We start from the raw sequence: 24,936 nt of genomic DNA, 5'->3' as shown, positions 1-24,936 counted from the left end.
GTAATTTGGATCCTTTAAGCATATGACACATGATTGATTGTTAGCTATGCAAATATGACAACAATGAATAGGACCATTATGTGTGGCAAAGCCTTTCTTATTCAATACAGCTGCATGCTTAAATGCAAACTTGAGATCTTTGGTTTGTTCTAGTTGATCCGCACTCAATTGGTTTAACTATGCAAATAACAACGCTTGTGGGTAGAAGAGTTGTCTTTTAATTGATAATTTATGTTTTTGGGAGATTAATCTCATGGCTTCTAGTTGCCTTTTAATTGATCATTTATTTTTTTTGGAGATTAATCTCATGGCTTCTAGCGGTAGAAATACTCCTAAATCTAATCTCATATCTAAAAAAAAGCTATTGAGATTTCTTGTGCATTTTTTCAACAACTTTCTTGAGCTACCTAGGTTAAAAGTAGATTTGGTCAGAATAATTTATATTTATATATTTAGAAAATTTTACTTACTATCGGTTTTAGTCATATGAAAATAATCTTGCAGGATACACATTAAAATATTTTTTAAAATTATACGAAAATAAATAAAATTTAATGATTATGTATTGACAGTATATAATAATTATTTTAGGCTGTTCCTATATAGTGTATTTTATGAAATAAACATTTAGATAATATATACATACGAAAATGATTTCTATAAAGGAAATTTAAACATGATATTCTATAGGGTCCTAAACAATTAAATTATATTAATTTTAAATTGATTTATAGACTAATTCAATGATTAATTGATTACAGTTAAATTTTGTATAATTGGAAATATAATTAAAGTAATTAATTTTTATATAATTAAAGTAGTTAATTATTATATAATTAAAGTAGTTAATTATTATATAATTAAATTAATTAATTTTTATCAATCATATTTTATAATTAAATTCAAATAATTAATTTTTAGATTAATTAGACTAATTCAATATTTTTTTGTCAATTTGTTCTCAATTCGACATTAATTTTTAAAAATTGCATTTCAATCACAGATTTTAAAAAACACACATTTAATGAATGCATTTAAATTAGGTCTTATCAGATTTTAAATTATATAATAATAATAATAATTTCTTCTATAAAAAATATTCTGAAAAGGTTATAAATAAATTTTTATAATAATTTGTTGAATAAAAAATCCACTTATTTTTATAATAAAATAATAACACTTTTTAAAATGAAGTTTAAAATAAAAAAATATTTTAAAATACTTTGGGCTAAAATAGTATGAATTTGTGACTGTGAACAGACGAATATTTTAGGGGACAATCATTTGTGAATCAAATTCAATACCACAATAATTTTTTTAAAAAAATAATGGTTCTGATTTTTATTTTTTTTAAAAATACCCCTTTTGTTGTTTCTCTATAAATTATCAAAAAGTTGAATTGTAAATAATTTCTTCTTGCCTACTAGCTTTTTTCATTGATATATTTTGGTTCGCTTCTACATCTTCTATGAACTGCTTATTATCTACTGGTTTTTCTTTCTTTATTTATTTATTTTAATTTTAGGGCTTCCCACTTTCTTTTTCTCATTTATGAACTTGCAGCGTGAGATTTTTTATGTAGATAAGAGAAAAGTTCTTATAACAGCAAAATATGATGAATTCGGATAGAAATGAAGGGTGGGACATAAAAAAACTAATACACTAATTTTATTGGAGGTGAACAAGATGTTTAGGCATGGTAAAGAGACAGGTTAAGGCTAGGTTTTGTTTACCCCACCTCCGACTTTCCATTTTTCTCCTCGTCCCCGCCCCCGAAATCGATAGGGGTGTATATTTACACCCATCCCCATCTTAGGGGTTAGGTTTTTTTCGTCACGTCCTGTTCCCGACATTTTTATAAAATTTTATTAAAAAATATAATTTTAAATAAAACATAAAATCTAATCCAACACTAACATAAAATTCAATCTAATAGTTTCATTTTCAATGTGTTATATATATTAATTATTAGCGGGACGGGTTCGAGACAGATATTGAGAATTTCATCCTCTACCCCAAACCCGAATTTGGCTATCGGGAAAATTTGATCCCGACTCCGATCAACTCAAATTTTCCCGGCCAAAATTGAAGCAAATTCAGGATGGGCCCCATGGGTTCAGTTGTCATGCCTAAAGATGTTCTATGCCTAACAATGTGTTAGTCCCCTAAAGAACAATCTACACCATTAAGCTATGCTCAACAACACTCACCTCACCATTAAGCTATGCTCAACAACACTGACCTCCGTAGTCATAATGGAGTATTTAGAAGCTTAAATTTTATATAATTGAAGTAATTAAGTATAATTAATTAACTTAGTTAGCCTAAATAGCAATTAAATGATAATTAATTGTTAATCTTTGTATGTAATTTTCTATAATTAATTATTTTGAGTGCCAAAATGAATAAACAGTATTTGACAGTAATAAAAAAATATCTTTGAATAGGATTTTAATTTTAGGGGGTGTATTCAATTGAAATTTTAAAAAGATTTTAAAATACTTTTTTATAAAATAAAATTGTGTGATATTCAATCAAAACTTTTAAATAAAATAAAAAAATCTTATAGTATTCAATCAAGATATTTAGAATTTTTTTTAAATATCAATAAAATTTGATGATATTCAGTTAAGATTTTTTACAACTATCTTCAATAAAAATCATACAGATTTTAATGAATTATTTTTTAGTATAAATTTTTATAGATTTTATTAGGGAAAAAAATATAAATACCACACATATCAAATAATTTTACCTAAAACCTTGAGATTTTCTCGGACTTTCTTTCTTTTCTATTTTTTTTTCCTACTATACAAATCATTGTTGATCCTTTTCAATTAAAATGTATGTCTGTGTAAAGCTATTGTTGGGTTTGACAAGCTTGGAATTGATATTGAGATGGAGTCAAAAAATTGAGTCGTGACCAGGATCCTGCATCAACAAAGGGTAGTCTTGGTTTTAAGAGTTTGGTCTTTGGGTGGTCTGTGGGCATAAAGGGGCACCTTTTTTTATTTTATTTTGTATGCATGGACATTGCCCAAGTTTATTTCCATAGTTTTGCATTACCAGGTTTAGAATGTTTTGTATCTTTGGTGGCCGTAGGCATGTCTTTTGCTCCTTTTTTTTATATCAACAAAACTTTCACTTACTAAAAAAACTCTTTGTAATTTCGAATATTTTTAAGAAAATTCATACAATCCTTTCAAATTCATAAAATTATTTTAAAACTTTTTTATTCTTACAATATAAATCTATTAAAATCCAAAATATAAAATATTAATCATAAAAGTATTTTTGAAAAAATCTGATAAGCAATAACACCTCAATATAATCTTTTAAAATTTATAAGACTTTTTTACTTTAAAATAATATTTTAAAATTCTAATCCAATACACACTCTTTTAGTAATGTTTTTATTTTGATTATGTTTTATAGACAGGAGTATCGATATTTAGCTGCCTAATGTGGAAAGGTATGAGTATTGAAATAAATATTACCCAAGCGCGTATGGATATATGTACAGGATTTTTTTATTTATTTTTATGCTAGGAACAAAAAATGTGTGTATAGAAACATATACTATGATAATTTATCCCGATCTTATTTATCATTCTATGTATATATATATATATATATATATGAACAACAATAATTAATAATTAAAAACGTTATACTTTATCATTCATGATTAAAATAAATAAAAAAATTAGTAATAAATTATTCTTAACACAATTTTTTTTAAATATTTATTTATTTGAAATATTTTATAATAATATTCATGAACAATATTTAACCCGTGCATGGCACAGATTAGATGAAAGTAAGTCTCTCCTAATTAATTAATTTTTTTTAAAACAAATAAAATAAATTTCAATCAAACATGGAAAAAAGTAAGTAATTTATTTATTTATAAGTTTGTTTCAAGATATTATCTTATATTTTTAAGAATCACATTCCGACAAATATTATGACTAACATATAATAATACGTTTTCTCATTTAATATTTTTTAAAAAAATATTTAGTATTAAGGACAGATTTATCTATTTAAAAAAATGGGTATCATTTATTTTATCAAACTTAATTGATTTAAGTAATTTATATATTAAAAGAGTAATTAAGATAATAAATATATTCAAGTTGATAATTAAGGTAATTAATATCAGAGTTTAAATATTCAATTGTTTATTTCTTAAAACATTGAATATATATTATAATGTAAAGATAAAATAAACGAATTTTTATTTTAGTTGTTTATTATCGAAACATGGATATTTAATAACCCAAATTTATGGTATCCGTAATCTGAAATTACTTAGATAATTTTAATTATATATAAATTAAGTTGTTCTAATATAATTTTCGTATAAATATAAAATAAAAAATTATTTATTTTTAATATAAATATATGGTTGAAAAATATTAATAACATGTTTCAAATTTATTTATTTTTAATTTAATTTATTTTTATTTAAAATTTTTAACATATACTTATAAATATACTTACAAACGTTCCAACATTCATGCACATTATACTTATACACAAAGATATATATATATATATATATATATATATATATTTAAAATAAAAATAACATTATAAATATATTAAAAATTATAATAATATATGAATCTGTAAATTACAAATCTAAAATTCCTTATTACACTAGTATCTTATATAATAAAATGCTAAAATATTAATATAATAAAAATATTATTATTATCATTGAATAGTAATAAAATTATATACGGAGAAGAATGAATATAATGTGAAATATGTTTATTATATAACGATAAATATTTGATTTAATTGTATAAGAATATATTTAAAAGAATATTAGAAGTTGTAGTGATTTGACACAGGAGGCACGTTGCTATGAGTTGCTCTTTCTCAATTTTGCAATTGCAAGTGAAGAAGCCCTAATTTTTTGCAGATCTGGAAATGGCGACGGCAACATACCCTCCACCGCCACCTTATTACAGGCTTTACAAAGATTACTTGCAAGACCCTAATTCTGCTCCCGACCCTCCACCACCTATTGAAGGCACTTATCTTTGTTTTGGAGCCAATTACACTGTATGAACCATTTTTATTCTTCTTCAAAAATAATTAGGGTTTCTTCTTCTTCAAAAATAATTAGGGTTTCTTCTTCTTCGCTCTTATTAGCCTTTTTTCTTCTTTGTACATAGACTAGTGATGTTCTACCTACCTTGGAAGAACAAGGGGTGCGCCAGCTCTATTCTAAGGGCCCTAATGTTGGTAAGCTATTTTCATCTCTGCTTTAACCTTTCAATTCTCAGTCACATTTTCATCATTCTTTTGCAAATTTCAATAAGGCATAAACCCAGAACACAAACAAATCAATTACAACTTAGCATGCTTTGGTTTTTCAAATTTGGTATTGATGCCCTTACTTTGTAGGTTGGTTTGCATGTTGAACTACTGTTGTGATATTGTTCGTTGTAACTTGCATAAATTCTTATTTACATCCATGTCATAAAGTGAGTGATTTCTAAAAGGGTCCAGTGTTCATAATATATATTCACTTTTCATTATAAGTTGCTTTAGCATAACCATTACAAGATTCTTTAAAACAAATTTATCTTCCATCCTTTAGTGAAAGATTCTGATCTTGTATATTCTATAGATTTCAAGAAAGAGCTGAGGTCACTCAACGGAGAGTTGCAACTACATGTTTTGGAGCTTGCTGATATTCTTATTGAGAGGCCTTCACAGTATGCAAGAAGAGTAGAAGAAATTTCAACTGTATTCAAAAACTTACATCACCTTTTAAATTCATTGCGTCCTCATCAGGTATACTTTCTTCTATACAACTAACTATAAGGAGATATGCTTGCCTTTGACTGACAGGCTGTTGTTCTCTTTCCGTTGTGTGGGATTTTAATTGTATCTTGTATTTACCCTGCAGGCGAGAGCAACATTGATTCATATTTTGGAACTTCAGATACAGCGTCGTAAACAAGCAGTGGAAGACATAAAGAAGTATATTTTATATTTTACTTATTGTTTTCTTAATTGCATATGAACCCTAAGGAATCTATTGCTCTGGTACCAACTTACTGGAATGTCATTGTTCTATCAATTTGAGAGCCTTTAACAATTTAGTTGGTTTCTGGGGGTGGTAATTGCATCCATTTATCCACTAACCATCCAATTTGTACATGCATAAATTAAACCAATCTGTCCAATCGTAGGAATAGAACTTAATGGATTGGATCAACAATTATTATTGGATGGTTAATAAACTATAAGCCATATTTTTTAGACCAATGTGTCAAGATCATCAATGATGGTCATAAAGACCCGTTGCAGGTTTTTATGAAAACAATCCTCATAAGGAGAGAAATAATTAGATAGAGAAGTTTTGTTGATAAGTAGAAGAGTATAAAAAGTGAATGGATGGATTGATTTTAGGGAGAGAACCGATTCTGTTTATCACCAATATTCTGCCTTTGACAAGTTCTACATTAGAAGTAACTGAAATAGAATATATTTCATTATAAATTCAAAATTTACTGCTTCAATTTTTTAATCAATGAAGGATGCCCTATTAATAAATTGATTTCCTTTGATAACATATGTACACCTTACAAATAGCCCATAACTTCTGAGTTCTGACAGAGTTCTCCCTCCTAGGTTCTTGTACTCATGCTCGCATACCTTAATAATTACGCCATACCTCTAGAATTGTATGTTCAATTGAATTTTAATGTACTTAGTAACATCATGTATCCCTTTTAAGTTTCATGCTTTCGGTTATGTAAACTTTACCTTCTTGAACCCATGGAAAATCTTCAAGGGACCAAAATGATGTTTAACTTGTTCTTGTCATTAGTCTTTTCTAACTTAGTCTCTATTTGCAGGAGGAGAGAAGAAGCCCGAAGGCTCCTTAACGAGTCCTTGGCAACACTTGATGGCCATTAGAGCATTCTCTATCTTGTATTCACAGCAAGAATCTACCGAGGAAATTAATTTTATTTGAAAAGTGAATTTTGTCCTCTAGATTTTAGCAAATGAAAAGATTAAAACAAGAAGTTGTGCGACTTCCTTGAAAATGGTCACTTGACATAACTGTCTCATGTTCTTGATGAAGGCTGTTTTGCAGCATGTGCAAAGATATTAGAAATAGAAGAATTGTGTTAAGAGTGTTGCTACTGTTCTTAGAAATATTTTTAGTAGTGTATAAAGTCTGAAGTCTGAACTATTAATGGATGGACCTGTCAGTCTGCATTATTATTATTATTATTATTATTATTATTATTATTATAGGATAGTGTTACGACGAGTATGCTTCTATTGAATATTATTTAAATACTACTATTATAGTACCTTTGTTTCAATAATAACATGTTGATGCTACTAGGGTTTCTTTATCTATTTTTTACTATCCATGACAATTTATTTTCAGCAACGAAATATTCATTAATTATTAGTGATAGTTATACATGTCAATTATTTATTATGACGAATAAAAACTGTTTTAAGTATTTAAAAACTTCATTAATAAAAAAATATTGTAACAACTTTTCATTCCAAAAACTAAATTGAGAATTTAAAAAAATCATGTATTGCTGTCAATAAATAAATTCATATAAATTAGTTCAAAGAGGTTGAGGTAGTTATCGATATTTCTCTATTATTAGGACTTTTTTCTTAAATATCATGCTAATACGAAGAAAATTGTCTATTCTAAAATGAAGAATGTTTTAAAATGATATGAAGTGTGGAGCTTTAATCTTTAATGAAATAAATTGTCTCAAAACATTAAAAAGATAAAATAGAATATATTTAAACAATTTCATACTTTATGGATATACATGAAAATTTTCATATAAACTATTAGCTTTTTACCCTAGTCTAATGGTTTGATCATTTGTTTCAGATTCGAGACAAAGCAGTCCCTGTACACATTCAATAATTAATTGTAACTACCTTGTAAGGAAGAAAAATATACTTTATATTCTAAAATGTACTCATAGTCATACTCACTTTACAACCAAATCCAATACCAAGAATGTGTAAAAATGACCATTATTATTTTTCATAATAAAACTTTTAATAATTTGATGTCCAAAAATATTAGTTGTCACATTAGTATTAGTATTATACTAACCCGTTCGAAGTAAATTATATACTGGCCTCTATGTGAAAACAAAACCAAGTATTACGTTAATTATAAAGAGTGTATAAATTTGGCATTTACGTAAAAGGATTTATGACTCTAAATGACATGTTAGGATTCATTTGATAACAACTACGATAACTCCCCAAAATAGAGCTTAAACTTCTTACCAGATAAGTATTAGAGCTTTCGATACCTCGTGGATCTTCAAATAGGTAATTCTGTATAAATTGGCTTGCGCCAAAATTTACTTGTAAAACAATTGAAAGAATACGCATTACTTGTTTGATTTTTCTAACTAATGCTAACAAAGCAGTGAAAGCATTTATAAATACAAAGTCTGCAAAATATTACTTCCAGCTGCTACAAAAATTGTTGAAGCGCCTAGCCTCAATTATAAAAACTGCCTCCAGGAGACACTGGGCCACCTAATAAATCCATGGAACTAAAGGTTATCTTTCAGCGACTTGAAAGCTCCATTTGCTAGAGATCTGCATGTTCAGCATTTTTAGGGCTAAAACATTAATAAAGGGCACCAACAAGAGAGCCATAATCTCATCTCCGGTTAATCAACTAAATGCAAAAAAAAGTCTCTTGTGCAATACTATGAAAAAACATTAGAATATGACCTATTCCCAAACCTAATCAGGGGAAGCATTATTAATCCTTTTAAGAGGTCACGTTCTACCAAAGATTCTTCAAGTCTATGCTACTAAACTAAAATGCTTTACATGTTTTTTATTATAGAGAGAGCACTGCAAAAATAAGTACAGACAGAATTAAAATTTTCAACTTACGAAAGATTGAGGGTACACAAATAAATCAATGAAAACAAAAATATCAAAATGTAACAAGAAACTAAATAAGAGACCATTATTACCCAGCAATGTCCTTCAATTTCTTCCACGCGTCATTTTGATCTTCTGGTTGTGCAGTTGGTTCTGCCACTGTTGCTACTGTACTTTCAACATTTTGAGTTGCAGGACCTTCAGTACTTCTTTGTGCAGAAAATAGACATCATGGTTTACAACTCAAATATATAAAATATACTCATTACCTTACAAAAAATTGTTTATTGCAACTTGAAACGCATAACGAAATGGCTTTCTTTCAAAAATTGAATGTGCTATTGTTGAAAAAGAAAAGCAAGCACAGATAATTAGCATTAATAAAGAAGCCACCTACTAGAAGAACGGGTTTTAAGATAAGATTTTGAATGGCTGCTTGTTGTGTTACGTAGCAAAGAAACTTCTTCAAGCAACTCACGTTCCATTGTACTGGAGACAAAATGCAGAGGCAAATTGATAATATCATATCAATTTTCATAGCAAATTGATAGCATCATATAATGAGGGAGGGAGCAAACAAAAAAAAATTTAGAAGTCACCCATTACCTGATACGTTTTGGTATTGTAACTTTAACAGTAAACAAGTGGTCACCACGTATTGATGGTTTGTTTAATTTTGGTGCACCTTTCCTTGCTAGGATTAGGACATCTCCAGGTTGGGTACCAGGAGGTATTTGAAGTTCAGAAATGCCTTTAACTGTCTTCACCTATTAGCGTACCAAAAATTAAATTGATTGATGGCATTAGGTAAATATTTCGGTATTGGCACTTAAAATGGCTAAGAGAAAAGGAATCACGCAAATATCAAATCTTAAATTCAATAATACAAAAAGATAAACTCCCGTATAAGAAATATGGAAAGGGGCCCATTAGTGTCAAATGCACAAGAGGTAAATTTGCTTTACTTATAAAAAATATTATTATGAATATCTTTTAAAAAATGACTTCAAAAGATCAATTCTGAATTTTTTAAAATCAAGTGAATTGGGTTATATAAATATAAATTATAAACACTTATAGGTGTAACAAAGCCTTCACCAGCAAGATTTTTCAATGGCCAAAAGAAACAGAGAAGTTACTCCCCTGTATCACTGTTATTTATCATCATATTCATGACATAGTTTCCATCCCATGGTGGAAGGTATAACTAACCACTTTATGAGGGGACATTGTATAAAACACTATTTAAGGAAAGGCTCAAAACTGAATATTGGAGAATATGCAAGAACGAACAAAAATAAAGAAATCACATAGTATGACAGTCCTAATTCTACAATATTACGCATTTACGCATCCTTTTTATCATAAAGAAAAGACAAAAAAGACATGTCCTAATCTTAAGTTTAGAGAGCAAAACATATATAAGGTAATCATTCAATCTGAAAGCAACATATGATTACAATAGCAGGCTAGCAGCTTCAAAGATGATTACATGCCAAACATTTAAGCTGACGAAAAGTTCAGCCATATGGGTGTATGAACAGCATAAATTTTAAATTTTTCATTTCTGAAACCAAAAATTCTATTTGTAGTTTTGTACATTGTAAATAAGTGATGAAAAGAAATGTAGTCTTACAAGTTACACCTATGAAATATTTTATTAATAATAATGAAAGACCAGATAGAAATGTAAATGTGGCATACCATCTTGGTCCAGCATCACCCTCTCCAGCAACTCGCAGTATACTGCCTGAGCTAACCCCAGGTGGAACTTTAACTTTAATGTTTTTCTTAATCTGTATTTGTTCTTCACCTCTGCAATTAGTGCAATATTCAGATATGACTTCATCATCCCCTCCACAGTTAGGACACACTGAAACCTAATAAGGAAAAAAATTAGAATAATACTCTCAAGCAGAGAAAAGATACAAGGTTTTAAGTAAATGACACAGAACTGCATATGCAATTTATGCAATAAATGAAATGCACAAAAATGATGGTGAAGTGAGGTGTGAAAATAATTAAGAAACGAGTCAATCATTCCCAAAAGTAATAACCCGAGGAAGTGCCAACACTCAACAATAACAAAAGGCGAATCTGGCGACATGGATTAATTGATGTCATTGAGTTTGGTTTGGTATCAATGAGTTTTACATTGGTAATTGGTTGCCAAGGGCCTAACACAACCCTTCTCCTTTACCCAGATTTAGGACCGCCTATGAAACTGCAGAGTTATTTTCTGGGGGACACTCTGAAACCATTGAGCTCTATAGAAATAAAAAGTTTCATTTAAAACATTCAGAGAGAAGGCTTGTGGTTTCTTCTAACGTTTGCATAGGTCTTCCTCTGCTACTTTCAAGTTTCAACAGGATAGATCTTCCATTTGATCCACTTATCTTGTCACTGGAATTTTTTTTTTTTTCTGAAGACAATGATGCCGTGCATATGAGAAAGTGTCGACAATTCATACAGAGAACTAAAGTACAAAAAACAAAGCATATCAAATTTCTTACTACAACAAGTCATTTTACTTTTTGTTCTACACTATATGCATAGCATCTCATAAGTAATCACTTACTATAAATGTCAGTTTGTCAACAGAGGTTCCAATTAAGTTGTACAAACCTCTACAAAAAGCATTTATCATTGGAACTTAAACAAATTTTGAAAAGAAAAAAAAAGGAGTACATGAATTAATGAAAGTGGTATTAACTGAGCCAAATTCACTAAACTATATGACTATCTAATGACTTATTTTTCTTTTTGTTGGTGTGCGTGTGTTGGGAGGGGTGGTGGTGTGAAATTCTTTCATGGGAAGACAGGAACTACCAGACTGGCAGTAAATTACATCATAGAATTACACCCAAGATACAAGGTCTACATATCAGTTAGGAAACTTTTAAGCCTTGAAGGGTAATTGTTTCCATTTTTTCACATCTGTACATACAAAATTAAGAGTGATAGTATACAGAGCAATTAGAAAAATAACTGAAATCAACAGTGAGAACAACCCAAAAGGTGTTTGTTCAGTCCTCATCACCTGACCCCTCCCACCACATGTTGAACATATTCTCATCTTGGAGCCTATCTTTGCTCCAGTACCACTACAAACTTCGCAGATTTCCATGTCAAAAAGCTCAAATTCTCTCTGTTCCAAAAATTGCCTCAGTAAAATCCAAGGAGATATTATAGCTGTTGATATTCTAAAGAAACGTCAGCTCTAAATTTCAGTAAACTCATGAAAAGTCTGGAGGCTGTGAAATTGTCATTTGCGGAATTTAAGTCTTACATTCAGATCATATCATAATATCCATGAAATGATTGGATATAATTTTCAAATATTAAATTAAATATCATCAAAAGTTACTGGTAGTATCTATTTTACATAACTAAACATAGTAAAAAATACCCAACTAATCACACCACTCACCGGATGTCTTGACCTTTAGTAACAGTAGTACGTCGTTCCCATGTTCCAAATTCAGTTGGATCCATGCCAGAGAACCCACCCATTCTCGACCCAAAAAATGTCTCAAATAAGTCAAATGGATTTGTCTGCAAGAACAGAGATATAAATTAACCTCAGATAAGCAGCAAAACAAGTGTAGATAGAGGGAAAGTGACAACTTCAAGTGGCATTCATTTGCCTCAAAAGAAGACTTGTGTGTATGGGCATTTTAACCACCGATTCAATTGACAAGCGATATATTTCATGCTTTGGAGTGCATATTTCTCACTGAAGCCTTGTTTGGATAAGCTTCTCAATAAACACTTGTTGGAAAAGAAAATAAAAATATAAAATGAAATAAGCTTCTCTAATGAGTTAAAATTGGCTTATGGAGAATGCTTAATTCATTTAATTATTCTTGTAATATAAGTGCTTATTGAGAAGTTTATTTAAATAAAGCCTAAATTAACACATTAAACTAAAATAAAATGAAGTTATTACCGTATAGGCAGCTGATGCTCCCCCTACAGTACTCTTAACTCCAGCCTCGCCATATTGATCATGCATTACCCTCTTTTTATCATCTGATAGCACCAGACAGTGTTGCACTTTAGAATCCAAAAGCCGATATCATATCATAACTATAATTAAGAAAGAAAAAAAATTGAACAAAATAATTGAATTCTTAGCGAGTTCACTAATTGAGCATGTTTGGTTTCCGGTCCAACTTGTCGTGCACGAATTCCAAGATCAAATCTAGTGGGCCACTGCAAACTGACCGCAAAAGGAAGGGCGGGGATACTTTTGCAAACTTCGTCCATTCGCAATGGATACCCAAACATGCATGTAATCCGTTCAATTTATGCGACAAACACGAAACAAACTACACTATACTTGTGTCTTGTGAAGGCGTAACGTAATCTTATATATATTTGTTACCTCATAAGCAGTGCTAATCTGTTTGAACTTCTCAGTGGCTCCAGGTTCCTTGTTCACATCAGGATGATACTAAACGCAAAACAAAAAAACAATTTCCGAACAGTGATAGCATTAAAAAAGTTTGAAAAAGTTATACGTACCTGGCGAGCTAGTCGTCGATAAGAAGCTTTGATTTCCTTGGCGGAGGCAGATTTGGAGACTCCGAGAGTGCCGTAGTAATCGCCGGAAGCTGAAGCAACCAGTGTCGCAAAGCGCCGGCGGCTGCTGCTGCTGCTGATGGAAAAGAGAGGAGAAGCGATGAAAACGAGGTTGTTGTTGTTAGAGCGAAGGTGGATCGCGTCAAAGTAGGAAGAAGAAGAAGAAGTTGGGAGTGGAAAAGGAAGAGCATGGAATTGGAGGGAAAGAATCGCCATTCAATCCAATCTTCTGTAAGATACAATGCGACGCCGTTTGATTCAAACTCTTTATTATTATTATTCCATTCCTTCTTTTCTATGTTCTGTTCTGAGGAAACACAAGAGGAAGAAGCAAGCGTGCGGTATGTGCCATGGTGCTCCTTGAAATCGGTTCTAACAAGAAAAAAAAAAAGCAAATTCATACAAGGATAAATAATCACAGTAGACAAACACAAAAATAAAAAAATATAAAATTTAGTCTCTTTTGAAAAGTGGCAACAAATATATGTGACGATTAATAAAATAGTTTAAGTAAGTATCTTTAATTGCCAAGGGACATATTTATCAAATAATATTTTTTTGACTTTTCATTTATGTCCCATTCCAATAAGATAAATAATCATTTTTATTTCTAAATATTTATTGATAAATGCGTTCTTAAAAGATAAAAATATAAAATTTAGTCCCCGAAAGTATAAAAAGTACAACAATATATTTGTCTGTTACCGTAAATAAAATAGTCAAGATTCGAAGAAGTGATATATATAATATATTTATCTTTTATTTATAATAGATTGTGACTAATTATTATAATTTGAAAAAATTAATAATGATTGGTACATTATTACAATATTTATTTTGGTAAATGGGTATAATATTTATTTTGGATAATTTTTATTGTGATAGACAAATTATGGTTGATAATCATTATTATCGTTATTATTATAATGTTATGTTTTTAACGATAAAAAATAGAAAAAATTTACCCTAAAATTATATTTTACTCTTAAATGAAACAAAATTTTGGGACTAACAAATTAGTTAAATAGAAACATATTGATATTTAGGTTCAATAAAAAATGATTGACATTTTCGTCCAATAATTATAACTTAATGACATTTTGGTTCAATAGAACGTAACGACAGTTAGGTCCAAAACAAATGATTGACATTTAGGTTCATTAAAAAATTATTGACATTTACGTCAAAAAATGGCATCTTGGTGAAATTTTCGTCTAATATAGTCAGCATAGTCACCTTGACAATTATTTTATTGACTAATTCGTCCCTCTGTGCCACGTGTGTTATTTTATTAATGGTGACGTACATAAATTAATGATCAAATATATTTGTCGTACTTTTTACACTTCTCATGACTAAATTTTGTATTTTCATCTTTCAAGAATACATTTGTGAGTGATTATTTATCCTTTATATAATAATAAGATTTTATATTGTGATCTGATCACATATCATTGTTAGATTCTTAATTATTTTAAAAATCAACAAATTTATCATACATAATGAGTTATAATTGGTTGACTGTATAATTTTTTTATAATATTAATGCATACTTATTTTTCTCTAATGATATTTTTTAACAATATAATAATAGCACTAAACATGAGAAAAATTATGAAAAGTGAATAAACTTGGTAATGTGAGATTGAATCCGTTTATAAATGTTGATAGTTAGTTATTGATTAATAATAAGAGTTTAATTTTCATATATTATTAATATAAAACATTTTATACTCTCAATTGATTAAAAATTATTTTAAATAATAATTTATTATAAAAGTCAATAATAATGTTACTAATTATATATAATAATTTATGATTGGACAATAATATGAAAAATATTTCCTATTAATATATGAGTTTGAATTACTTTAAGATAATTATTGAAAAGTGTAAAACTTTTTATTAATATATTTTAATAATAAAATTTACAAGAAATACATCTATTAATTAAAAAATACTAATTGAATAAATTAAATCATATTATAATTAATAAATAATAGTATAACTTAACAGTAAAAATATGTTTGCACTAATGATAAAATAATTATGTTTCTTTCAAAACTCTTGAAATTAAATTTGAAATGAAAATAAATAATATCTTAGAAAAATTCTTCAAAATTAATATAATAATATAATATAATTAGTTTAAGGAAGAGTTCTTCACTTTTTCCAATTATTTTAAATAATTTCATTTTTATAATATTAATGATTGGTCTAAAGAACAGAAAATTTGAAATTATGAAAAGAGGAATGCAATAAAACACGGCTTAAATAAATTTTTACTATCTAAACTACCATTTTTTTTTATTTTAGGCCCCACTTTTTTATGTTTGATTTTGTTGCTCACTCTTAGTAAGAATCCATTAAATAATGACGTATTAGACTAATGAAGTATAACATAGTTAAAATTCATAAATGGGATCAGGGTTTAATTTTCGTCATGTTAAAATTGAACATAAAAAAATGTAAAATACTAAAATAAAAAAATGTCCAACTTTACAGGTAATGAAAATTTATTTAAGCTTTCCTTTCAAAACAAATAAAATCATTTAAGTCATAAAACAAAATCTTTTATAACACACTTTTATATTTGTTAAAATTTATTAACAACGGGATAAGGACTAGTTAAATAAAATAAAAAATATATAATAAAATGTGATAAAAAGAACATAACAAAAGTGTGTGTAATTCTTTTGTTAAAATTGTATAAAAGTTTTCTCAGATACAGCCATGATTAAAAATACACATACAAGTAATTCATAACATGGTATTATACAATTCAATCATCAATCGACAACAATTAATCATATCTTTTAAATTTTAATTTTGATGTTGCACTTATAATTTAACTTATTTCAAAAATAAATTTTATACTCATGGTAGAATGTTTAAAAAAACAGAGATGATTATTTTTACTGAAAGAAAAGATGCTCATTTTTAACCAAGAAAAGATTATCAAACTACATCTAATATAGTGATTAGACACAAATGATTAATGTATTAAAATTATAGTGATTAGACACAAATGATTAATATATTAAAATTAAGATCAAATGGTTAAAATATTACCCCGGTTTAATATTTTTTTCTAGGATAAATCAAAAGATTAAGAAAAAAAACTTAATCTAATATCTTGCAACAGATCAGGGCTAACCTTAAACATTGGCGAAATCTCGCTAGTGACTATAACTCGAAATCATAAAATTCCAAACGGGTAATTGAATTGAGTGACGATATATTCTGATACTGTCGGATACTATACTGTGTTGATAGGATAGAATATATAACCTGAAGTCCTGAACTATAAAAGCAGAAACCATGCTCTGACCAACAGAAGCTATAAAAGCAAACTACAACAACGCTTGACCTTTGTAAGAAAGAAAAACAACACGACATAATTAATCCAGCTGTTTGCTGCCTTTATTATTACATTCTACACATTCACCCCATTAGAAGACATCAGGTGGGAAGCGCCCAGGAAAAGGGTTGCTCTGTTGAGCCTGCTTCAAATGCATTGCCAAAGCATAGTTATTCACCTGTCAACAAATCAATGGATACACAAAATCATTAGCGTTTAGATTTTTCATCCCCACTAATCTGTTTGTCTGAATTTAATAGTGGACCAATTTTAATTTGTAAACTAATTTCGTATATTAAGATGCAATAATTGAGTATTGGCCTTCTCCCTCTGTGTATGGCAAATGGAAGGAAAATGAGAGAAGATTGAGAATGGAAACTTCCAACACTCACTTGTAAACCTATAGATGTAGCAGATTACTAGATTGACTCTCAACCCAAAAGGGTGTGCAAGGTAATGATGCATTACCAGCTATCAGTATCCTAACAAAATGTACGTCGGGTTCAGGAATGACCACAATCTCCATGATTATCATTGTTAACAGTGACATCATGTCCTTCCCTTCTATTTCTTCGTATGAAGGGAGGAGACATAAAATTTAAGCAGATTATATTTAAATTTCCAATATTTTTTTTTTAAATTTATAAAACCAAATCATAAGAGATGATAATTATTATATCCTTAGCTTAATGGGTCAGCTGTTACTGTGAACAAAAAAGGGAGAAAGCTGATTCAGACCTCAAGAGTTTTAATCTGCTCCTGGTATTGAGACACCAATTGCTTCAAATGCTGCAACTCTTGGTTCTTAACCTCATAATCAGCAGATCGTTCATGCTGGATTCTAAAAGCATTTTTGAAAGAATTTTTCTCCTTAATCAACGCTTCAATTTGCTCTTTCAGCATCAAATTTTCCTGAATGAAAACATCTTACAACAATTAAGATACAAGCTCAACCAGGAAGAAACACTATACATTTATTCCTAATCATTATGTTCTAAGATATAACTCATAAGAATATCAATATACAAATGTGTAGAGAGATCAACTCTGCATCAAAAAGATCATGAACCACCCAAAACCCAAAAGGATTTATATTCTTGAGTTTATATTTCTTGTTGACCTTTTACCACTCAAAAGTTACTTCCACATAATGTTTATTTTCTTGTTTATTGGTTGATAACATAAATCTTGAATGGTTTTAGTATGAATACCTTCTGAAGCACATCAGTTGCCTCAGCCTTTGCTCTTTCACTGATTGATTTCTCTAGAACCTCCAGCATTCTGGCAGCACGTGCTCTAGCATCTTCAACACTAGTAGCAACCATCATTTCCCTGACAAAAAAATCAATCCATTCTGCTCCATCTGCCGGAAGGTGGTTGTTCAAAGCAGGCTGCTCCTCAGAAACAGAAGCATTTCCATCACCTTCCAAATTACCTGTAAAGTTTCAAAAAAGCATGTCGATTTCCCAGTAAGTTTCGTTACCAAAATCTGTTGACAATTTATTCAACTCCTATCCCTATTCTTCTTCACAGCCCGTCTGGGTCAGCATAGAAGAGCAGTGCACTGGTACTGTGCCATAATGCAATTAACTAACAGTTAAAATATCCTATCATAGAGATGTAAAAGCAGAATTTCCTCGTAATATTTTACTCTACTAAACATTCAATGGCACATGTCAGCCAACCATACCTGCATCCAGATTAATGACAACCTCCAATTCTTCAGCAATCCCATTTCTATCGGCAGTTCCCAAGCAAAGCTCATTAAGCCTCTTGATGGCAGCATCTATATCATTGCCACATTCTTGGAGAGCTCTCTCAAGAACCTGAAAGGCAAAATAGCAAACGATAAGATATATCAAGAAAGAGAGTCATCTATATCAATCATGCACCTTTCAAAGAACACCAATCTAAAACATCACAAATTGGACCGTATGGCCGAGCGCCGTAAAACCAACCATTTACTTTGACTGCTCACCCTATCACACTAACAGTTGAGATGCCCTAGGACCTCAAATAGTCAGTGGGCATTGGGCTTTGGGCCTTCAGGCCCAATATAATATTTATAAATCCTTCCCCGCATGCGTTTAAGGCACCATTGACCCCACCTGCCCCTCGCACGTGCCTAAGGCACCATTCACACCACTCTCCATAAAAGGGGAAACCGTTAAGAGGGAACCATTAGAAGACATACAATTGGGGATACTCCCGAAACTCACAAAGAAAGGAAAAAAAGGAAGTAAGTTAGACAAAATGAGAAGAAACTTGGACAAAAAGAAACAAAGTGACTTAGACAATTTTATTTTTTTTGTCAATAACCTCAAAACCAATCAATCCAATATCGATTAATTTGCTCCTTAATAGGTATGACCAGCTCGAGTAACCAATCAATCGAATATTGAATAATATGATTAATTGATTAATATGATTGTTAAACAAGCATGACCAGCCCAGGCGACACCAAGTCACGCAATGCATAGCTCTTGAGTTCATACTAAGCTTTAGGAATCTTTGGTGAGTGAATTCTCGAGCATGAACACAGATCAAAAGTGAAATTTCCTTCTCTAGACGAAAATCAAAATTTTAAAAAATTACATTCATTCATTAAATATTTTGCAGCTAGAAATAAAGAAAACACGTTAATTAATGACAGCAATCTAAGATTTCTAATCCTAAACCTTCAACTACCCAGTTTCAAACACGTAACTGAATTGAAATTGACATAATAATAAGTAAAAGTAAAAAAAAAAAACATGAAAGGAATACACACCAAGTCGTCCATGTGGGGAAAGAGAGGGCGAAGTTGGTCGACGGGAGAGGGAGGAGGGAATCGAATCGGCGAAGAGGAACAACGGAGCCTCTTGGAGAGTGGCGGAGAAGGAGGAAGCTCTTCGAAGAAAGATCTCTTGCTTCCGCACACAGCAGCAGACATCGTTCTTCAACGCTAAACTACTACTACCAATTTTCCAATCGATCGCCTCCCTCCGATGCCAATTCAATCCCAACCAACGAGAAAACCCGGTTAAGGTTAGGGTTTCGGCACAACGAGAGTTATCGGAATCGAAAGGGGTTTTCGTGAGGGTTAGGTTCTGCGCTGTTCCTCGTGACAGAGGAAACGTGGGGAAACCTGAGGATTATTTATAATGTGTCACAAAGGAGTCTATTTATATGACTTTGAGAAGAATAATGGATAGAAAGGAAGAAAGTTTAAAAAGAAAGATAATGGCGAGTGTTTATTTTCGAAGGAGTAAATTATTTATAAATACGGTTTGATTCGCTAAGATGACATATAAATAAAATAATATGAGAAAAGTAGTTAAATTACGTGACAATTTTTTGTATTATAAATTGTCTTGTGATACAAGTAATTATTTGATGTGTTTATATATAAAACAAAATAATATAAATTTTACTATAAAACATTAGGTGTATTTGCTATCTCTTAACTGGTGTAACAAAAAGGAAAGACACCTTTATGGAAGAGGCCTGACCCCTAATGCCATCGAGCATAAGACCTGGTGGTGCGAGACCGCCACAAGATCATGACGATGGTTGCGACGGCACGACAACTCAATGTGTCCTCGTCGAAGTTGATTAAAAGAAAAAAAATATAGTGAGAAGGAGAAAGATGACGATGAAAATATTTAAATAAACTAACAATGAAAAGAAATAAATAATTAGCAAAAAAGGAATAGTAGCCGTCCATACGATCCTACTGGCCGCCAAGGTGTCCACGCTAACGACCAAGACGACTCTCGCCGATGACCAATGTATGACATTTGGAGAAGAAAGTTTAGAAAAAGAGGCACATATAAAAAATAAAAAAAAAGGTGTGGGATAATGAAAAGTCATAAAATAGGAATAATATTATATTTTTACTTTTGTTAGACACTAAACAAAAAGTTGTAAAAGATTTAGTGAGTTACAAATTTTTGAGTATTTGTTCAGTCAATCATTCTTTATTTTGTATTGTCCCTAAGTCATTTTTTAAATCAAACGTTAGACAAATATTTTTGTGATGTCCGATATCTTATTTTTTAGTGAATCAAACACACCCATAACAGACAAATACAAATAAAGATTAAGGAAGATAATTACATTTACAAAAGATTATTCATAACACTCTTCCTTGAATTTCTATTATATGAAAATGTATCTCATTAAAACCTTACTAGGAAAATTTTTGGAATAAAACTCTAGTGAAGGAAACATAGTATAACATTCTTCGATACGTTATCACTTGTTTCATTAAAAACCATGACAAAAAAATCCAATGAGACAAAATCATGGCTAAGGAAAAAACAAGTGCATAAGGTATTTATTTTTCTCTCTCATGCAAACAATTATGTTTAAGTATAAAATCCAATCTTATAAGTCAATTAGACTTGAGGGGGTTATACCCCTGTTTTTTAATCTATTTTTTTAACTATATATATTGTATAATATTTTAATAATAAATTAATTATTTTATTAAAGAGTTTAATTGTAGAAAATAATGATATTTAAGTATTATTTATAAGTTTTATTTTGGCTTTTACAGAATATTTCTTCCCTTTTATAGTATTTATGGCGAACATAATGGCATTTTATCTCTCTTTTAAGGCAAATATATTATTTTATTAATAAATATCTTTTTTTTATAATCTTCATTGTAGAAATAATTATTTTTTTCTTTTTTAAACAAAATATTTGAGTATTATTTATTTTATTTTATAATATATTTTAAAGATTATAAATATTTATATCTCCAATCAAATAATTTTACAATCTTTTCTTTTATATTGATTTGGTAATAATTGATTTGAGAAATTAAATGGTACTACTATTTAATATTAATCTTTATCTATAAGATAAGTTTATAAATACTACATAAGGACTATTTAATAACTTGAATTTTGAGACATACCAATATTTATTAATTTTTATTATTATTCTTCATTTTTTTTGTTTCACTCATCCCAATTTAGTTCTTCTAGACATTTTTTGTTTGTCTTTAATCTATTTCTAGCTTTGAATGTATGAGTCTATCTTTGAATTAATTTATGACTCTAAACATCATTGTATAAACTTTAGAAAAATACATTAAATATTAAGTTGTACCATACATTTATCCAAATTTACTTTAATAATTTTTTTGTAGCATAATTAATTGGGATTTTATTATAAAAAATTAATTAATTTATTTTTTTAGTATAAATTTATCTAAACTATATTTGGTCCCCTCTAACTTTCCTTCTTGGGTCCGCCTCGGTTCATGTGAACAAACTTGTTGAACCTTTATATCATTATTTTTTTTAAGATCATGGGTGAAAAAGAACTTTGGTAAAATGTGTTTTATTCTGTATCATTTGATGGGTTATTCTTTCAACTGAGCAATACATGTAAGTTTTTACATGTGATCATCGATGCCATTTTTCTCATGTTTGGCTAAAATTTCTGCATGATTGGTTGGTGTGTCTATTTTGGCTTGTTTCACATATTGTCATGGAATTGTTGCATTGCCTCATGTAAACTTATGACATACCATTAAAAGAATTTGACAAATAACCTCAAATAATGAAGTACTTGCTTAAATGTCTTCATATTGGTGAAAAACTATATTTTAATAGTGAATAAGTGAGAAACGATATATCAAGTCGTGTCTATATGGTAAGATACATTAGTGTTTCAATAACACAAAGACATGGTACTTTATGTCTAATTTTTCCTCAATTGAGTCTTTCTATTTTGATCAATCATATATTTGTCTACAATCTTTTATAGACTTACTCATGATCATCATTATCATTATCATGTATTTCATAGAACGCTACATTATATGCAAATGTATTGTCAATGTTGACTTTATTTTGGTTCCATCATATTTCATCCATGACATAATATGACATCTCTTTATTTTCACTAATTTCAGGAATTTGAGTTCTTCTTGAACTAAAATATATAAATATGTCAGAGGAATCTTTCAGCATCCTCATAGCCTCAATTTGGCCATGTTACTTTTAACTTCTTTTCTTAATTGAGGTTTTCTTATATCTTTGAAACCAATGGGTATATCACACTTCATGCATATCTAAGACTCGTTTAACCATCTTATATTGTCCCACATGGACATGAAAATTTATTGGAGCATTAACCGTTGATACATATGATTTAGCCATTTTTTTTACTAAACTTTATAAATGAATTATCTTCTAAACTTCTGGTTCACATTCTTTTGTACGAGGATCAATATAATGATAATTCATTTAAACTAATCTCTTTTTTCCAATTGCTTATCATCTCTTCCTCATGTTGGAAAAATTAATTCAAAATAACAATATTGCAAAATACAATATTGCATTTCCTCAAGAAGACATTGATAGTTTTGATCTAATGAGTAATGGTACTGCAATCGATTTTAAATCTTTAATAATTGATTTTGCAAGTCTATTTTGTGTATGAACATATTCAGCAGGATACTCAATATAAATTTCAATATTCATACAATACTCATTAAAATCATGATCTAAACACACCAACATTATTAAGACAAATTTGTGAGTTAAAAATCTCGCAAACTCTTCATTGCAAGTTGACAACAAAAAAACATGTGATCATCTAGTTGATGCATAAGTTTAAATCATACAATATTTAAATGATCCACATGATTGGTGTATTGATCCACAAATATCACCTTGTATCTGTTCTAAAAATGTAAGGAATTCATCCTCACTTTTTTTTTGTAATGGTCTTATTATTGACTTCTCTCGTGAACAAGTAGTACAAAATCATTGAAATGAAGATTCTTCTGATTCTTCAATGGGTGTTTACACTAATTTTTAACCACTTTTCGTATTATAATAAACCCATAATGGTCCAACCGGTCAAGCCAAATAACAAAGTTATATTGTTTTGTAAACTTCTAGTTTACATTCATATGTTTTTCAATTGCATTAATAAATAGGTAGTACAATTTTAACATTGATGTCTTGTCTTATGTGAATCATTATACTATTAGGGAGACATTCAAAATATATCTCAAATTATTTCTTATTTTGCTTGATATTGCTCATTATAAAAGACACACCGCATACCATGTATACATATTTATAAACCAATACATTGTGAGCTACCATGTATACATTGATGTCTTAGCTTATATGAAATCAATCATGCACAATACACAACTTTAAAACAAATCCATATTTCTTTTAATATATAATTAATTATGTTCATGATAAACAAAACGAACCATGATAACTCACTAAATGCACTTGTAAATATAAAGATGACAACATACATATATAAAACTCAAAAATAATTTGAATCTTGATCACAATCAAAAGCACCATATTTTATACATTGGTCTATAAACAAATTCAATAAAGCATTTCAAAAATACGTATATAAAATTAATATATACACATATACATTATTGGTTCCATGAATTTACAAATCTTCTAAACCAAATAATATGTTTTCTTACTTACAAAAACATGAATCAAATCATAACATGAGAATTAGCGTGAATATAAAATCATCCAAAAGCAATCAATATAAAACATTTAAATAATTATAAGTAATTAATGTTAATCGCATATATAACAATAATAACGAATAAATGTTATATAATAAAAATAAAGTATTCAAACATTTATTTTATAAAAACACATATGTATCATTCACTTAATGCCAATCAAATGATTCATATGATTTTTTATATAAATTTTATATCCATTTTTCATGAGTATATAAGAAATAAACTTCAAAAGATTTTTAAGTTATTTTTCTTTGATATTGCTATTACAATAACACACTAATGTATGAAAACAGCATAATCAAAATTTCTGAATAATATATTTCAAAATATATACACAATCTTTCAAATATTTAAATTTAGAATTAGAATTATTCAAAATTATAATCAAAATAACAATGATATAATTTTCCAAAATAAGCATCTAATGAATATTAGTAATTTCCTTAAATTAATATAAAATACACATTCCACGATATTGATATGGTCGCATTATAATAATAGATAATAATAAAATAAAAGGCAACATTTTCATATATAGACC

The 24,936-nt window shown here is 29.1% G+C and overlaps 2 protein-coding genes and 1 pseudogene across 2 annotated transcripts; 1 reads left to right on the top strand and 2 right to left on the bottom strand.

The window, feature by feature from the left end:
• Positions 1-4,834: 4,834 nt before the first annotated feature.
• On the top strand, positions 4,835-7,303 carry LOC114422462 (mediator of RNA polymerase II transcription subunit 7a-like). The gene is made up of 5 exons (XM_028388827.1): positions 4,835-5,076; positions 5,190-5,259; positions 5,648-5,814; positions 5,930-6,003; positions 6,885-7,303. Exons 1-5 carry the CDS (start codon positions 4,942-4,944, stop codon positions 6,943-6,945), a joined length of 507 nt encoding a protein of 168 aa, XP_028244628.1. The 5' UTR covers positions 4,835-4,941; the 3' UTR covers positions 6,946-7,303.
• Positions 7,304-8,343: 1,040 nt separating this feature from the next.
• Positions 8,344-13,636, bottom strand: LOC114423963 (annotated as a pseudogene).
• A 3,097-nt stretch (positions 13,637-16,733) lies between these two features.
• LOC114422461 lies at positions 16,734-20,025 on the bottom strand. The gene is made up of 5 exons (XM_028388826.1): positions 19,647-20,025; positions 18,567-18,702; positions 18,088-18,311; positions 17,615-17,788; positions 16,734-17,054 (listed from the first exon to the last, which is right to left on the bottom strand). The coding sequence occupies exons 1-5, from the start codon at positions 19,806-19,808 to the stop codon at positions 16,968-16,970; spliced, it is 783 nt and encodes a 260-aa protein (XP_028244627.1). The 5' UTR covers positions 19,809-20,025; the 3' UTR covers positions 16,734-16,967.
• Positions 20,026-24,936: the final 4,911 nt, after the last annotated feature.

The sequence above is a fragment of the Glycine soja genome, chromosome 8, assembly GCF_004193775.1.
Source record: "Glycine soja cultivar W05 chromosome 8, ASM419377v2, whole genome shotgun sequence".
NCBI classification, from domain to species: Eukaryota; Viridiplantae; Streptophyta; class Magnoliopsida; order Fabales; family Fabaceae; genus Glycine; species Glycine soja.
Note: the sequence above shows the minus strand (reverse complement) of the source record. Positions and strands in the feature narration are given on the sequence as shown.

Excerpts from the sequence above, each read along its gene's own strand:
- LOC114422462 (XM_028388827.1), top strand. The coding sequence starts at position 4,942 with ATGGCGACGGCAACATACCCTCCACCGCCACCTTATTACAGGCTTTAC. Across the intron at positions 5,077-5,189 it reads GTTTTGGAGCCAATTACACT|ACTAGTGATGTTCTACCTAC; the intron begins GTATGAACCATT and ends CTTTGTACATAG. Across the intron at positions 6,004-6,884 it reads GCAGTGGAAGACATAAAGAA|GAGGAGAGAAGAAGCCCGAA; the intron begins GTATATTTTATA and ends CTCTATTTGCAG.
- LOC114422461 (XM_028388826.1), bottom strand. The coding sequence starts at position 19,808 with ATGTCTGCTGCTGTGTGCGGAAGCAAGAGATCTTTCTTCGAAGAGCTT. Across the intron at positions 18,703-19,646 it reads TTCCCCACATGGACGACTTG|GTTCTTGAGAGAGCTCTCCA; the intron begins GTGTGTATTCCT and ends TTTGCCTTTCAG. Across the intron at positions 17,055-17,614 it reads AGCAGATTAAAACTCTTGAG|GTGAATAACTATGCTTTGGC; the intron begins GTCTGAATCAGC and ends ATTTGTTGACAG.